This window comes from Phaseolus vulgaris, chromosome 3, assembly GCF_000499845.2.
Source record: "Phaseolus vulgaris cultivar G19833 chromosome 3, P. vulgaris v2.0, whole genome shotgun sequence".
NCBI classification, from domain to species: Eukaryota; Viridiplantae; Streptophyta; class Magnoliopsida; order Fabales; family Fabaceae; genus Phaseolus; species Phaseolus vulgaris.
Window position 1 is genome coordinate 47,939,551 of NC_023757.2, and position 17,506 is coordinate 47,957,056.

At 31.8% G+C, this 17,506-nt stretch overlaps 2 protein-coding genes and 1 long non-coding RNA gene across 3 annotated transcripts; 1 reads left to right on the forward strand and 2 right to left on the reverse strand.

Annotated features, from left to right (window-relative positions):
- Nucleotides 1–281: 281 nt before the first annotated feature.
- LOC137805966 (triacylglycerol lipase OBL1-like) lies at nucleotides 282–5,499 on the forward strand. The gene is made up of 5 exons (XM_068605841.1): nucleotides 282–773; nucleotides 1,404–1,600; nucleotides 3,878–3,911; nucleotides 4,401–5,026; nucleotides 5,155–5,499. The coding sequence occupies exons 1-5, from the start codon at nucleotides 488–490 to the stop codon at nucleotides 5,401–5,403; spliced, it is 1,392 nt and encodes a 463-aa protein (XP_068461942.1). The 5' UTR covers nucleotides 282–487; the 3' UTR covers nucleotides 5,404–5,499.
- Nucleotides 5,500–7,120: 1,621 nt separating this feature from the next.
- On the reverse strand, nucleotides 7,121–9,241 carry LOC137808298 (uncharacterized). Its single transcript, XR_011080692.1, has 3 exons — nucleotides 8,879–9,241; nucleotides 7,625–8,789; nucleotides 7,121–7,468 (listed from the first exon to the last, which is right to left on the reverse strand). It is a non-coding gene; the product is annotated as an uncharacterized lncRNA (long non-coding RNA).
- A 2,189-nt stretch (nucleotides 9,242–11,430) lies between these two features.
- On the reverse strand, nucleotides 11,431–14,700 carry LOC137808299 (uncharacterized). The gene is made up of 4 exons (XM_068609330.1): nucleotides 13,472–14,700; nucleotides 12,403–12,748; nucleotides 12,067–12,148; nucleotides 11,431–11,832 (listed from the first exon to the last, which is right to left on the reverse strand). Exons 1-4 carry the CDS (start codon nucleotides 14,094–14,096, stop codon nucleotides 11,632–11,634), a joined length of 1,254 nt encoding a protein of 417 aa, XP_068465431.1. The 5' UTR covers nucleotides 14,097–14,700; the 3' UTR covers nucleotides 11,431–11,631.
- Between the last annotated feature and the right edge of the window lie 2,806 nt (nucleotides 14,701–17,506).

Below are 17,506 nucleotides of genomic sequence, written 5' to 3' on the forward strand. Positions count from 1 at the left end.
TTTTCTTATACTCAAAATTATAATTTTATAAATTATTAGTTTATGGTTATTTTTATTATTATAATATAATATTTTATTATAAATAATCATTGTTGAAATGGATTTAGATAAAAAGGATGTTGTCAAAGAATATTTTTTCAACCAATAATATGTCTTGGAAGATTTGTATTTTATTTTTTGTTTGATAAAAGGAGAGAGGAAAGGAAAAAGAAGTATAAGAAATAAGACTATTGATGTTGATAGAGACCAATTAAGAAGGAGAATGTTCCTCTAATATGGACACTTTAACAAATGAATTTTGGTTGTTGGTGTAATGAAATAGCTTGATCACTCATCCTTATTTTGTTTATTTATTAGTTTGTTCCTTTTTGTTTGTTCATCTTGGTCTTGTACATAAATAAACGTGGGGAACGTTGAAGTCTTGAGACAATCAAAGGCATCAGAAAATTCTCTTTTCTTCTCCCTTCTTGTTATTCTCTCGTTAGTCATGAGTGGTCCTTTTTCCTGTACCAAATGCATGAGTTTCTTTCAACTCTGTCTGGTCTTGTTTGTGAGATATTTGCAGCAAAAGATGTTTGCGCACTGTGTTGAGTTCATTGTGGAGCCAAGGTTCTACCCAAAATGGCGTATATTTTCATCGCTCTTAGCACAAAAGCTACTGCACTCCATGGCTAATATCTTAAAATGTATTGGAGATATCATTGAGGCTCTTCTGAACCCACAGGCTTCTCTCCACAACAATCTCCTCATGCTGCTATTCAACTCTATCCGAGGTCTGTTATCATCCTCCTTGTGTGCTGAACTTTATGTTTTGATTTTCTATGGAACAGTACCACCAAAATCTAACACATTTGATATATATATAGTTGAATTCTTCATGATGTTGTTAGAAGTATGAGTACTATTGAGATTAATGGAAAAACTTTAGTTCAAGAAAGACTCAATTTTAACTATTTCTGTACCTTGAAAAAAAAAAAAGTATCAGACACTGTTGATAAAATATTTTTTTTAGTTTTAAGTATATTTTTAGTGTCTAAAATTTAAAGTAATTATTATTTCTTATATTTAAAAAATCATTTAAGTCTTTAAATTTGAAAAATATGTTTTCAATCTTTAATTACTAAATTAAAGAAACTAAAATGATATATTTTTAAAAGTAAGTAGTCTTTAAACAATTAATTAATTTGAGGGATTAAAACTACATATAATTTTTAAATTTAAAGTTTTTTTTTTTTACATTTGGGAAACTAATATTGAATTCGCTCCAACTTTAAAGAACTTAAAACATAATTAAGAGTTTATGGTAATTATAACTTCTCAAATTATTAGTAAAATAAGCATTTAAATTTGAATGGGACTAATAAAGTTTATACTTTGTGTATTTGATCCACTTTTACGTACAGGTAAGGAGCTAGTGAATAAAGATTGTAAAAATTATGTGTCAATAATTGGTCATTTGGACAAGCGACTAGAGTTGTTAGAGAATAGCATCAAAATTGAAGACCCCGATAGGTACAATGCTGTTTTGTCTATGATGGCTTCTAAAGTATCGTACGAGAATAAAGCTTTCGTTCATGATGTTGTGGTTGATCACTGGAAGGTATATATAAAATTACATTTCATGTTTCTTTTGTCATAAACATTTTAGTTAGTGTGCGTTTGAATGCATGGAAAGGGACTAAATGAAATGGAAAATTGAATAAAATAGAATTTAACCTTTATTTCGTTTTTTTGGATAGATAAACTATATACATGTTTGTATTTCATCATCTTTTTTCCAGATGCACTCTCAAAGCCAATTCTTGCAATAATTGTGATATTTGTATCATTTCCCTTTCAAACCAATCACTCTTCCATTTTTTGGGTTCCACTCTCAACCATTCTCATTTCATCTACCCATTTTCCTTAATGTAGGTGTCTTACAGATTAAATTTGCATACAGTCTTGGAAATTTGCATATTAATCATTATTCTTCTATATATTTATCCTTCCAAAATCTAATTTCAACCCTATCCTATGAAATGTGATAATCAAACCAATTAATTTTCAAATGCATTTCTCAAGTCTCTCCACTAGCATGAGTCATGTCTCACTCCATATGAGTCCTTTAAATTTCTATAGTTATCATATTTAGACTATAGAACATTCTTTCACATTTCTTGCCTTTTTTTTTTCTAGCCTCCATTTCCACTTTGTTAGGAGAATTATATTAAACTTCTCTAGGTCTTTCACACCTAATCCACCCTGATTTTTTGGTTTGCAAACATTTTCCCACTTAACCTACACTATTTTTCTACCATAACTTCAAAGAAAATCTCTCCATTTTTCCTAATTTTTTCCCTACCCAACATGACATTTGAAAGAATGACTCATATAAGAGGGTGTTGTGATTACAGACTTTATTATACAAATTCTTCCTTGCAAAGGATAGTTATCTTCCTTTCCGTCTTGACATTCTCTTCCTAATTTTATTTAGTACCACATTCCAAAAGCTAAGCCTCCTTGGATTCCCCCTATTAGTAAATCTAAATATATGAATGGTATAGTCATGATCCTGCAATTGTGTACTTTTGAAAATTAATCTAAAATATGTCTCTCCACCCAGCTTACTTTTATGAAAGTTAATCTACTATACCATGATGTAAGATCAAAGCATCTCATTATGTTTTTTATAACAAAAACATTATCTAATTTTGTCGTACACAGAAAATAATGTGTCATCGATAAATTGCAACAAATTAATCTTAACATATTCCTACCTTTATCCTTTCTAACATATATTTTTGAAATTATATGTCTTACTAGCTCTGATAATTCTTTTGCAACTATTAGAAAATATGAATGGTGCTAGACAATCCCATTTTTAATTCCTAACGAGGGTTTGAACTCTTAGGTTGAACTTCCATTTACAAAAATAGATATTGATGATAATGTCAAACATCCTTCTATCCAAGTGATCCACTTAATATGAAACCCTAATTTTTCCATCATATAATAAAGAAAATTACACCTTACTATCCATCTATTATTTCATTTACTGCCAGCACACTATCTAACATCATTCTATCATCATTCAATCATGAATAAATATTGATTGAGACAGGTCAATGACTCAAGGTAAAATTATTTTCAACCTAATTGATAAGGTTTTTGATATAATCATATAAACACTCACTACCAAGAATATTGGCATAAACTCATCTAAACTTTGTCCGGGTGTCTCCCTTTTGGTTTAAGGAAGCATTACATCCCCGTTATAGTTTCCCATTGCTTTGGAAATCATTGACCGCTTTCATATTATCTACTTTGATAGTCTTCCAAAACTTTTTAATAAAAGTAAAGTTAAATCATCAAGGCTTGATCTCTTTTGACCATCATAATTCCACACTGTTTCTTTGACTTCCAATTCAGTAAAGTTGTTCATCAACATCCTATTGTTCTCTTCCGATATTGTACTAAACTCTACATTTCCCAATTTGATATCAAGACACGACTTTTCACTTAACCTTTTTCCAAAGAATGTTTTCACCTCCTTCTTCACAATAATAGGATCCTCACACCACTTACGATGCTCTGTTTAGTTAAATTGTTATTTCCAAAAGTTTCCAAGTTCACTCATTAATTAGTTTTCAAAGGATTGTTAATAACGAAGCTTTAGAAGGATAGGAAAAAATTAAATCATCAGACTAATCTTTTACAAGTTATTTACCTCAAGAAACTGCAGAAGAATTTTAGGATGCGTAAGTAACAAATAAAAATTCTCAGCTTCTAAGTATTGATACTTTTTTTTACATTCTTTAAATTACCAGAAAGGTTAAGCTAATTGAATTAGAGTATCTCAATCTTACACTCATGCTATTTTTTTGCTCTCACGTAGATGGAGCTGGTTGAATATCGTGACTACTGGAATGGTAATAATTTATATAGAGGGGATTTGGTTTAAGAAAATGTTTTTTTGTTCACTTTTATTTTTAATTACAGAGTGTACTTTTCATTTTGTCTTTTAATTTCATTTTTTTATAGAAAAGGTAGCAATATAAAAGAATACAAATATTTTCCATTAACTTTATACAAACTTTATTGAAAACAGAAAAAAAGTAAACATAAAGCATTTTCTTAAAATAATTCATCCTTGGAAAATCAAACTATACAATTTGTTATCAGATATCGAATTTGTTATCGGTTATGTGTGTGATGCATGGGTAGATTTTGTAAAGTTGAGTTGGACAAAGTGACAACTAATACAATTGTCTAAAATTTATTAAAAATTACAAATTTTGATAATTATCATTTCTTATTTAATATTTGTTTCCAATTTTTTATTTTCAAATAATTTAAAACATAACGTGTTTGTCAGCTTCTGAAAGATTAATAATTTGGTTGTGCTCGAAATTTTGCAGATTATCAAGAAAAAGCTACAACTCAGGCTTTTATCATGTTAGACAAACGTGAAGAGCACCATACGTACATGGTGGCTTTCAGAGGAACAGAACTCTTTGATGCTGATGCATGGTCCACTGATGTGGATATCTCATGGTTAGAAATTCCTGGTGTAGGAAGAATTCACGCTGGTTTCATGAAAGCCCTAGGGTTACCACTAGACTTGAAGAAAGAAGAGTTGATATGGCCTAAGAAAATAGAAACCGACGAGAACCGTCCACGTGCCTATTACTTCATAAGGGATTTACTAAAGAAGCATCTGAATGGAAATGAGAAAGCAAAGTTTAGTTTGACAGGCCATAGTCTTGGTGGAGCTCTTGCAATTCTGTTTCCCGCAATGCTTATGCTGCACGACGAGACATTTCTCTTGGAAAGACTTGAAGGGGTGTATACATTTGGACAACCTAGAGTTGGAAATAAAACATTTGCAAGTTACATGGATAAAAACTTGAAACATTATAGCATTAAGTATTTCAGGTTTGTTTACTGCAACGATATTGTTCCTAGGTTGCCCTTCGATGATGGTATCCTGAAATTCGAGCACTTTGGATCATGTCTGTATTTTGACAGGAGCTATAACGGCAAGGTACATACATATATATAGATGATTGTGATGAACTTGTATTTTTGTGGAAAGAGATATTTTATATTAAATATATATAAGTTAATAGTTGGCGAGTAGAAAAAATGATTTGTTGTGTACAATTAATGTAGAAAATGGAAGAGGAGCCTAATAAAAACTACTTCTCGTGGAAGGGTATGATAGAGAAGAAGGTTAATGCTTTCTGGGAACTTGTAAGGAGCTTCACTATCGTGTATAAATATGGAGATGAGTATGAAGAAGGATGGCTTCTAAGATTTGTTAGGGTTTTGGGCTTAGTACTTCCTGCAGGAATACCAGCTCATTGTCCTCAGGATTACGTTAATATTACTCGCCTGGGGATTCCCTTACATTTGGATTGATTAATTGCTTCATCAACTCAACTGTGAAGATTAGACTCATGATTAATTTGTATAATTATCTTTTTCTTCTATCTAGTAATGGAATCATTTTTTTAACATGCTCCCATATATAATCAATACACTTAATACTTTGTCAAAATGATTAATTGATAAACATATGTAAAAATAAATACACTAATAATTTTGTAAATAAATTAACACTTATTCACTTACTTCTAGAATTACTTACTATATAATTTATATTTTGAACTATTGTTATTGGAATCAATATATATACTACATCAATTCAATATAATATGATATATACAACAGACATCAACTCTAACGGTAGTCCACATAATATATTATAAAAAAATGGTTTTAGAAACTAGTTTATTAATTTCTAAAATAATAAAATTAAATTTAAAATTTAATAATAGTAAATAGTTAAAAATTTGATACTGATTCAGAAACCAATTTAATTATTATTAAATAAAAATTTAGTAATTAAAAATATAAAAACTAATTTTATAAAAATTAATTTAATAACTAATTATATAGAAACTAATTTAACAATCACTTTCATCCAAACCAATTTAGCATTAAATATATAAAAACTCATTTAGGGACTAAATATATAAATATCCAAAAATACAACCTTATTGGTCTCTAAATAATAAAAAATTGTTTTAAAATATATTTTACTTCCATAATTGTTTGCTTAATCTTTCATATTTTATATTTATTTCTAAATTTAGTTTCAATAATTTTAAATTAATATTATGTTATACCGTGAATTGTAAAAGGTTATAATTTTAAATTTAGTTTTAATATATTTAACTTAAAGCTTATAGTGGACATAGAATTCTGAAAGATTGCATGTGACTAGAAATGGCAGACACGAAAAAGAAACGGTGAGATAAAGTTAGTGATGCAGCAGTAAACAACTAAAAAAATCACTTATTAATGTGGGATTGCAGGAACATACAATGTATTCGTTGGGTCATATATCCTATCATGTCTAAAAAATCAAAATTGAAATACTGTATAAAACTGTAGCTGAAATATCTTGTTTTAATTTGAATTGACTCACATATTAACACCAACAACATTTAATTACAGTCTGCAAAAAAATTATTTCCCCTTCATGGTTCCTCTCAAAACACCTTCAACATTTGCTTCAAACACACAATTATTATCTACTGCAGGAAAACATAACATAAAAATTATTAAAGAGATTGAAATTTAAATACATATACATACATATATATAAATATATACATATACATGTAAGAATGGAAGAATTACTCTATAGAATAACTTGAAGCTAAACATGTATCGTTCAAAGAAATGGAAGCAATAACCAGCAGATTGTTAGGGACTCAAATTCTATGCCAAATATGTTCCTATGCCTTTCAGGAAGATCATCTTTAAGCCTACTCAAATCTTTATAAAAGAGTGTTCATTTTCTTAATAACCGATACTCACTGCCTTGCTTGCATTAGACACAACAATCTCCCTAGTGAGTCGCAGGCCATGTGTTGTTTTTCTTACTGATTTCTGGATATCAGCATCATATCCTATATTATTGAAACATCTGAAGATAAAGCAAAATAAAAAGAGCAACCCCATTCCTTTACATATCAATATCAGTCAAGTGTTCTAAACTTCTAAAAATTTGATATAGGACAATCAACCAACAAATAGATTTAATAGCAAGTAGATACAGGTATACAAATTTAAAAGACAATGCCCAATAGATTTCAAGAAGTTCATAATAACAATTCCAAATTCCAATTGATACACATTTTATAAACTCTAGATAAATCCTATCATGTTTAGACACTACAACAGTGTATCCTTTATGTAAGTAAGATAAAAAAAATGTTGGGGCGATAGATTCATGGTCTTGGTCTCCATGCTACCAGTAAATAAAAGCATTACCAAAATTATTGCTACATTAAAATGTAACAGTTGAAACTTCTCATGCTACCAATATTTAAATAGAAAGTAACATGGAATTGGCACAGAGAAGCTACATTCGAAAACATGAATACCCTGCCTGAATGAAACCCTTCTATGCCTCCTACAAAACAAACCATTCTTATTAACACGTCAACTGCTCTGGAGTGTGGACAACACCAATACAAGATTACAACATAGTATTAGTTCGTCACAAAACATGAATGAATCACACTTCTTCATAGCAGGAAATCTGTAATTTCACGAAGTTGACACCTACCTTTTCAAACAAACTGCCACAGATGTAGGACTAAGCTGCTTCCACAATTGGTTGAGGTATGCAGAGCTTTACCAGCAACCTCAATAAAGCAGAAACATCCTCATCAATAAGCTTTCCCATCAACAGCACATTTCTGAAGCTTTTGCCGATAAATTTCTTAATAATAATAAACTATCATTAGATTGTGTTTAAAATAAGTAAATATAATATAAAAAAGTTAACAAATGCTAAAAGTTCACCATCTCAACAACTGAGAAAGCAGAAACAAAATTGAATATTACATTACAAGTTAACAAGCATAAGATTTAAGAATTGCACATAAATATAAACTGACAGATCGTGACATGTTTAATAATCCAAGCCTTCAAATATGATAAACTTCCAATAAACCTCAAAAGTTTTACATCATAAAGTTCATCACACAGATTTTGAAGGAAGGTTGCTTTGTTGTCTGCCATCTCTAACTCACCCTCTAAAGCAACCTGTGCAAGTCTCCGTAAAATTAACTGAAATGGCTTGTACTTCACGTTTACTAGGCCAAATATATTTCTTAACTAATTTAGTGCAGCAAACTGAGATAAATTAAGTGTTTTGACAGGTCAGGTTTCATATCTTATATCAATAACAACTCTTCATATTGATAGATATTATGGTTTTTGACACATTATGCATCTGTACTTTCAAAGGAAGGTAAGAGAACAGGTGTTATCAAAGGGGAAATGCATCTTAACTGTCAGCAAACAACCTAACCTGAAGGCTTGAAGTTGTTAGTGTTACCAAGGAGCAAACTTAAAATGAGATTAAGAGCAATATGATATGGTAGCATGCATTGAACAACCTATTCAATCATGATTTGGTAGGTACAATGTAAAAAAGAAAGATAAAGAACAAGAGACGATAAAGAAAGACCATTAAGGCTAACCTTCTTGGCATCAATCTTTATAAAACCCCTGTGTAGTGTTGGAAGCCAAATTGATGATGTAGGGAAGTAAAGATCATCAATACGTAATCATATTATAGTAACCATTCATGATGTCCAAATAAAAAACAGCCGCTGGAGCTAAATATTCACCCTTTTTTAGAAAATAAATTATTTAATCAAAACATGCATTTGGAAAACACTAACCCAAAATCGATAGTATTAACCTTCATTCATCATCAGAAGCTATAAAAAACAAAACAATAAAATGAGGTTAGTTGAGAAAAAGCGGAATTGAAAGCGGAAAATGAGGGGGGGAATCGAAAGGAACTAACCGCGTTCCGAAGGTCGGTACCGAGTTGCTGAATGACGAGGGCGAAGCTTCTAGAAACCTTGTGGAGCATAGTGTAACAGAAGGCCCAGTGCGGCTCCGACGAGATCTGCTTCTCGGCGTTTTTGGCGGTCATTTCAAAGCTCTCACGGACAATCAATTACAGTGCTTGCGCGGAAGGTTGGATGGAAATGGGGATTCGTTCAGTGATTTGGGGATTTAGAGTTCTCAGACACCTCTACGGATTATTGGAACGAAGACATTCTTGGATTGTTTGGGGATTTATGGATTCATTCACACTTCAAGTTTGTGTTTTTTTCTTAGAATTGGTGCATGTGATGTTTTGCTTCTTGTGTTTTTGGTTTATGTTTTGTTGTTCACGTCTTTTCACCTTATAACTAGAATTTTGTTTGTCTTTATTAGATCTTCACATTTAATATTTGATTGGAAAGCAATATGATGAAAATAATAAGTTTAAATAATATTTCATAATTAAATAAAAAATATATATTTGACATGTATAAAACAAATAAATAACAAAAAAATTCAAATAAATATTTTGATAAATTTAAAATTTATTTATTTTATGACAAAATATACAATACCTATTAATCCATCATTTTGTGAGGTAATCAATGTATGTCGCACTTTGTGAAAATTATTTGGGTCATAATTTGTGAAAGAAAAATATATTTAATCTTTTATTTCAATGAGTTGTGAGAATATTTTTTGAGGCATTTCTTCCATCACTGATATTATTTTTTTAGTAAAACTTATTTCCAACTCTTTTCTTGCTGTTTTACTTTTCTTTTTTTTTTTCAACACTTTTCATTTTATCTTACGTACCAAATTACCTTTTCCCATAACTTATTTAAATCTCTTTAGCAGTCACCAAGATTCTGCAGAAGCAATCACTTTGTTCGTCACTATGCAATTTCCTTTATGTAACTATCTTTAAAAGTTTCTTAATAAAATTGTTAGGTGATGGTCTGACCCGATGTTTGGTCATTTAGGGGTCGTTTCTTGATCTGAGTATCTAACATTATGAGATAACGTAAGTTAAGGGATCTCAATCAATTAGACTTAATCATCCTTAATGACTCAATTAAGACATAATCATTACTAAAGGTAGAGAGGTTACAGTTCAGTCTATATATGCTTGATTATACTCTACAAAAAAGAGGATTATCTAATATCTGATTTAATCATCTTCTAATAAACAACACAAGAAGTATTTTCAACTCCTATTTCATATTATACTCATTATGTTTATGCTCTTACTGACTTGAGCGTCAGAGTGTCATCGTAGGAGGAGCCTCTCTCGTTTCGCAAATGTTGAATCACTTAAAGGAACACCACCACCAGAAGCTCATCTAGATTCCGACCGACCTTAAGTTGGCTAGAACAAAAATCTTCAACAAAAAAAAAATGTTTCATTTTCATCTGCTTCAAACTCTTCCAAATGCAAACCTCCAATTTTTTTTTCTCTTACAATATTGAAACTTCTCATTCAACTTGTCTCATGCGTGTTTTTCACTCTCAAGATTATAGTCTTTTATAATTGCGTAATCACGTGGTGCTTGAGGTGCTACTTCAATAATGGCAATGTCTTCCTTTGTCACTTATTTATCTTGATTCCTCCTTTTAGCTGCTAGTAATGGAGGTATATTAAGTTCTTACTTTTTATTTATAGAAATTTGTGTTTAAATATTTTTAATAAGTTTTCTCTTTAACTTTGATTTTCTCTTTGGCAAATCCTTAAAGATAAATGACACTCTTATACCATTTAAAAGACTAGGAAGATGAACGGTAGCCTAAACTTTTATGGTGTGAGAGAGTGTGACACATTAATGCTTTTATAACTAAAATGCATCAGGTATAAAAAAACTTGGATATCATGTCAAGAATCTAGGCCCGCTTAAAATTGTTGATTCATATATTTCTCACATTTCAAAATTAGATATCTTTTGCATCAAATGATAATGTATCATGTAATCGTGTAATAAAATTTGTATAATCCGTGTTTTGTTTAAAGTGTCGTTTAGATACTTAAAAAATCATTTATAGAAAAGAAAAATTAAAATTAACTTTTCTAGAAACTAAAATTTGTGTATGGATAAACTAACTTATAGAAGTTCTTTATTATAATTTTTTTTTAAAATTAGTGCTTTTGACTTGTGTATAAAACTAATTTTCTTTAAATTTTAGCTGTTTCGGAAGTTTCATTTATGTCATATGAAATGTTCAATTTAATTTGTATTTGTATGAAATGATAAGTGAGTTGAATATGAAAAATATATCACAAGAATCATATTCTGATACCTTCAAAGTCTCATATTATTTAGGATTCGGGTTAACTTGTCTATACAAGAAGTTACTCAAAATGCTTTTAAGAAGTAAATCCCGAGAGCAATAAATCAATATCTTAGATATGGTGATTATCTCTAACCAAACTTTTAAATTTATCTGAGAGTTACTAAAGCCTAACAAAAGGTTATGTAGATATGAACTTGCCTATGTAATTCTGAATCGTATGATAATTTTGCCGGGCGTGAGTGAGAAAAAGAAAGTTGGTGGCGATGACTGTGCTTTTTATTTACACAGAATACATACGTCCCTCCTAGGTCCAAATAATGGTGTAAGGCTTTCTAACAGATGCAGATTCAATTACATCAAATTCTCATAAAGTCAATGTAAAATATATTGTTTTGAAAACTGGTCAAAACCTTTATGACTTGGGATTTTAGATGGGATCGATCACTGAGCATTAGTGCCGAAACAGCTACTTGGAGACCATATCGGTGCATATTTGGAGAAGGAAAATACTCTGCACTTGGAAACCTCTTGGCTCTGTTGTACAGGCATTGTGCTTCTCATATTTTCAGCTTTCAACTGTGCTTTTCTCAGCTTGCTTAGAATCTTATCCATTGATGTTGATCTCTTCTTTTCTAATTTCATCTGTGACAAATGTCATGGTCAGAAGAGATAAATTTGTTGTACTATATATACTACACCTTCTACAAATATTTTCTCGGCTCTACTATATAGTATATACGAAGTATAGCAACCTTCTTCAATGAATTCAATATCTTGCTTTTCACCAATGATAACATGAATACGAATTGGTGTTGGACTCCATACAAACATGGTATAAGAAACTACCATTTACTAATTGAGATAAACAGAAAAAACCTCAAGTTTCCGTATAGAAGTTTCAGCCTTTGCTTTCTGCAAATTCTCCCATGCAATGATTTTGGCTTCTTCTCTCTTTAACCTGCGCCAAAGCAGAAATTTATGGATAAATGCACAAGTAAAACAATAGCATCATATGGACTTTGCTCTCTGAATATTGAAGAGATTCAAAGATCATGTCAGAAGATGACTTAAGGAACTGAAAAGCATTATTTGCAGCCTCCAAACTGATTCTATATCCAGAAATTGTTCAGCTGCTACCCTTTAGCCAAGGAACCAAAGGTACTAATGTAATGAGTTTTAAAATATATGGTTTTCAGTAGATAAGCAAGATACTTGGAAGGTTCTATGTTTGACTCGTCAATTTCCCAACATGAAGCTGGGGCTTGTGCACTAGTCTCTCTTGAGTCTTTGTTGTGCAGTATGTCTTTTTTGGCCAATTTGGTTGCATGCCTCTTGGACCATCTGATAATAGTAGCTTGACTGTCAACTTGCACATCTCTGACCTCTAATTTAGGAGAATGGCGTTCTTGTTGATCCACAACTGAAGTGGCAGCAGAAGACATAGGAGATGAATGTGCATCGTTCTCTGTCTCTGCAGGGCTCATTTGGGTACCTTTGTCACATCTTGAGAAATTAGAGGCCACATTTTCCTCATTCATCGTTTCATCATGTTTCTCATCTGTAAATTAAAACAATAGAATCGTTTTAAACAAGTAGATTCTCCTATTTCAACAAGTACTAGTATATAAATTATGTGCTAGAATCCAACAAGTATGTTGGTAACCCATGCTAAGCTCACCAGAAAGGACTTTTATACGAACGTTAAACATCTTCTAAGAAATAAGTATTTCAAACACGGCTAAACTTCAAACTGAAAACTAGTTTCACAGTTCACCTAAACATTCGAAACCCAGGAGTAGCTCGATGTCTTACGAAAGATTTAAAGCCCTAGTTACTGCAATTAAAAGAATCATGTTGTAAAAGGTGTGGTGACCACCTCACCGGGTGATCTGCATGTTCTTTGAAAAATTGTATATTTCGTTTATGAATGAATTTGTCTTGTTGGGCAGTGTGATCTGCATACAACACAGTGTGCATTAATTATCCCGTAAAAACTAGGCATAAACAGTAGCCATCACGTGTCAGAAAAAGTTTCTCCTCTAACTGATCAATTAATACATTGATAAAGCATATTATAAGTATGGAATATGCAATGCATTAGTGAAATTCTACCTTAGAAAATTCAAAGCTTTTAGTATTAATGGTGAGAAACCCCATCTCTTATTATTATATATCAATAAACTATCAAACAAATACCAAAACTCTAAAATTTCCAAGGATGACAAACAGTCTCATGTAATTATAGTGAGAATGGCATGTCAGAGCTCCATAATGTATTTACCTTGAGAGATAGGAGATGATTGGTCACATGGTAGTTCAGAACATGTGGTGGGTGCAGTGGACAATGAAGAAAGCACCACACCATTCTCGTTGAGCACAGGACTAGAAAACTGGATCCTATTGTGCATGTCATAACCAAAAACAGTGGTATCATGTGCATCATAGTGGTGAACAGAAACAGCAACTGGTGCCAACACCCCAGTTGAGAAGGGGGAACCCACTACCAAGTTTCTCACAACCAACCCTTGGCGCAGTGGAACCACAGGTGAGTAATTTGAGTATAAAGCAGCTACTTCAGGAGGCACAATTGGGCCACTTATTGATTTTGGTCTGCGCTGAAGTTGAGCATGTGAACTTCTGCTCTCAGCATAGGCTGAAACTGGACTACAAATCCACCTCTCAGCCTCATCCCATTTAGAGGGCATTGTTCTTCCACCACTGAAAGGTGTTATCAACCCTGCCATAGTGTGCCTTCTACTGATGCAGTTGCTGCTGCTTGGAGCCTTTGAAACTCTCTCTGAACTCCACCCCTTTTGGCTCCCAACGCTTCTCTCTCTATAATATGGTGCCCCTGGACTTGGGAAAGAACCCAAGTTCTGGAAAGAAGATGAAGAACTCTTCTTCATGACACTCAGTGAGACAGTTAATTATCTTGCCGATCGAGAGAGATGCAAGAACAGAAAATCCCACTACAAAAATGGAAAGCTGAGCATGTTTTGACCCATCATCTATGTTAACCCTCTTTCTACATTCTACTTTAATCGTGAGGTTGAAATCGCGGTGTACTTAAATCTGATCAGATTCGTTGTACCCAAAAAGAAACAACGTTAGATTTTGACCAGTCATGCTCATCACTCAACCACTTTGTTTTGTTACACCAAAGAAGAGGGTAATAACAGGTAACAAGTTGTACAAATTGTGAAACACATTGTAATATGTCACAACAAAGTTGAAACCAGAAAATCAAGAGTAGGTAGGTACTAACTAATTTGATTTGTTGCTAAGCATGGTAGTAGTTAATTACCGGTCTTAGTTTGTGTAGTGATGAGACTGATGTTTAATGGATTATAAGCAACGTTTTGCGAAGGCATCGACATTACCGGAATGTGGACATGTTACATATTGTGAGAGGAGACATGTCACGTTGGTCCAACCCCAGCGAAGTAACTATTTTTCATAGGAAAAGAACCATTCATTGAAGATGGAATAATAAGTGAGGAAGGTGGCGTTAGAGGGAGCAAGACGTGGACATCATCTATGAAACATTTTGTAGACTTCCAAGAAACCCATCCTTGCACTTGTCGTGTCGTCTCTATACTCCAAATGCCACTCACATGCAGTGGACCGCAGCCTCTCACATGTTTTATTTTTCACACCATGAAACCCTATTTGCTTTCAATTTTAATTACAGTAGCGGTGACATTTCTGAGCTGCTAATTACAAAATTCATAAGAAGGAAATATACACGTTATCACCTCTAATGTGTTTGGTTTCAAACACGTCTATAATCATTTCTATTACTATCTTAAAATACGAATTTGAGTCTAATTTAAAATTCTATCCTTTTGAGATGTGACCCTAATCTGATCCATATATTACTGTTCGAGAATTTGAATTTATATGCGTTTTTTCTTTATTACATAAAAAATAACGTAAAAATAAAAAATATTATATTATTATTTGATATCACAAAATATTATGTTATTATTTGAGATTCTTTATCCCAATGTCTTTGTTTGATTTGAGAATCCCAAAGACTCATACCAAATCCTTGAAAAAGGTGAACGAGATAAGGAAAATAGGGGATCAAAGACCATATTTCATCAAGAGTAGAGAAACTGTATCTAGATACATTCCAACCAAACTTACAGAGGAACAAACATCATAAAATCATTTTATGAGATGAGAGTTGTGCACGCGCAGAACTTTTTTTTTATTGTTATTAATGTAATAAATTTAATATTTACTATTTTAAAATTGATTTCGTCAAAATTCTTAAACACGTATATTTAACCCGGATACCAATTCCCTTGGATTGAAAGTTTTTAAAATAAGCCATACAACCGGTACAAATAGACCTTCACGAAAAAAAATCACTTTAGATTTTCATTTTGATTTTCTAAATGATTATGTGTTTTCTATCTTTATTTTTGTTATATGTTTGGTTTTTGTTCTTTCATTTTATTTTGTTTAATTCAACAATTTGTTTTCCACAATTTTTTTTAATGTTTTTTGGTTTCATTTTAGTATCTAGTGTATACTAAACTTACATCGGAGTCTATTCAACTTTTTTACATTGCTCGTGATAAAAGGTTTGCAAGAACGAAAATTTGAACGAGAAGAATAATTTTAACCCATGAAAAATTAAGATGAGGGTTTTGTTCAAGGAGAAAAGCATGTGAGCATTACTTTCGAGATGAAGAAGAACCTTATATTTTCTAGATCTTGGATATGAATGGATGTCATGTTGTTGAGGTTGGAGTGATGTAGATCAAGGAAATGGGTGGTGTTGTTGTGATGAAGGAACAGGGAAAGGAATATGCATATTGCTCAAATGATAATGAATATCAAAATCATTCAATACAAATCTAATTAGTTGAGACCTACAAGAACACTTAAAGTTGGGTATATTATTAGGTGTTGAAATTTATGTACTTTTTCAAGTCTCAATTTGTTTATACAGCCTCAAATGAGGATAAAACATATCTAAAAGTTTATAAAAAAAACATGTCCATCTAGAATGTAATTCAAGTATATATCACTATTAAAATCTTTGCACAATCTAAGATCTCGAAAGCAAAATTGTAGTACAGTATCAAGAACTTAGCATCATCTAATGTTAAATGAGTCACAATCATGACAATCTCTATTATAGCTTCACCCCTTTTTTTGTCAAACCATGGATGGCTAGCCCACGTGACATGGTGGCTCTCAACCTAGGTGTAGTCAAGTATGAGGAAATTCGAAGAAGGGTTAACATTAACATATCAGAAGGATTATTAATTAAGAGAATCTGATATCATATTTCTAAAGAGATACATTGCCGCGTCCTTAGAATATTGGAAAAGTCATTGGTGACAATAATGGATGAAATGTGCAATATTTCACCTCACACTTGTGGTTGCTTTCAGCCACATGTATAGTAATTATTGCTTTGAGATACCTTGTTTATCACATTCATTTTATTTCTTCAATCATTACTTCGTGGGGTGCTTCTTGTGCCTCCAAGTGTCTTTGTTTATAAATGCATTTGAGTTTTTCTTTTTCATGCTTTCATTTCCTCTCTTTTTGCTTTCTAGAAGCCTCGTTTCCTTTAGTTTAAAAGACAAATCAATCCAACCCATCCTTTAACCTGTCAATGATTGAACTTATACTACTTTGAAAATAACAACCTAGACTAACATTGGTGCTTGGGAGTTCGGTTAAGTTATCCTAAATTGTCTCACCATATAAATAAAAATAAACATATTTAATAGCATAAACATAATTAATGTAACAGTTACAAGACTTTTTATTTTAAAATTATCTAGGTGAACAACTTTATAGCTGAGAATCTCCTGTAAAGAATAGAAAAACCATTGGCTTAAAATAAAAGACATAATATACATACGTATGCAATAATTTATTATAATAAAATTAACTTCAGCTATCCAAAAGCTTCACTTGTATAATTCAACATATGAATTGATAATGATTTTTTTTTATCAGCAAAGAATAAATAGAATAAAACGAGACACTTCGTGTCTCAACCCTTATACAAAACCCCAGAACCAAGTTTCCTAGTACCCTGTCAACTGGGAATCCGACAGACAATGCACTACAGGTCAAAGATAAAATTCCAGACAGGATACAGAGACCTACAAATACATTTACCTCACCCAACCAAATATGTCACACCCTCAATCAAGGACATACATCCAACAACTAAAAATATCTAACAACTACAACAAAGTCTTTGGCAACAGGTTGAAATACCATACCCAAGTGTCAAGCACAACAAACCAATATAAGGCATAACATCAATCCAACCTTGCCA

What these genes read in the sequence shown, in the direction of transcription:
- LOC137805966 (XM_068605841.1), top strand. Translation starts at nt 488, where the DNA reads ATGAGTGGTCCTTTTTCCTGTACCAAATGCATGAGTTTCTTTCAACTC. An exon ending in GCTATTCAACTCTATCCGAG is followed by an intron (nt 774 to 1,403) that starts GTCTGTTATCAT and finishes TTTTACGTACAG; the next exon opens with GTAAGGAGCTAGTGAATAAA. An exon ending in ATATCGTGACTACTGGAATG is followed by an intron (nt 3,912 to 4,400) that starts GTAATAATTTAT and finishes GAAATTTTGCAG; the next exon opens with ATTATCAAGAAAAAGCTACA.
- LOC137808299 (XM_068609330.1), bottom strand. Translation starts at nt 14,096, where the DNA reads ATGAAGAAGAGTTCTTCATCTTCTTTCCAGAACTTGGGTTCTTTCCCA. An exon ending in ATCATCTCCTATCTCTCAAG is followed by an intron (nt 12,749 to 13,471) that starts GTAAATACATTA and finishes TTTAATTTACAG; the next exon opens with ATGAGAAACATGATGAAACG. An exon ending in CTTCTATACGGAAACTTGAG is followed by an intron (nt 11,833 to 12,066) that starts GTTTTTTCTGTT and finishes CATTTGTCACAG; the next exon opens with ATGAAATTAGAAAAGAAGAG.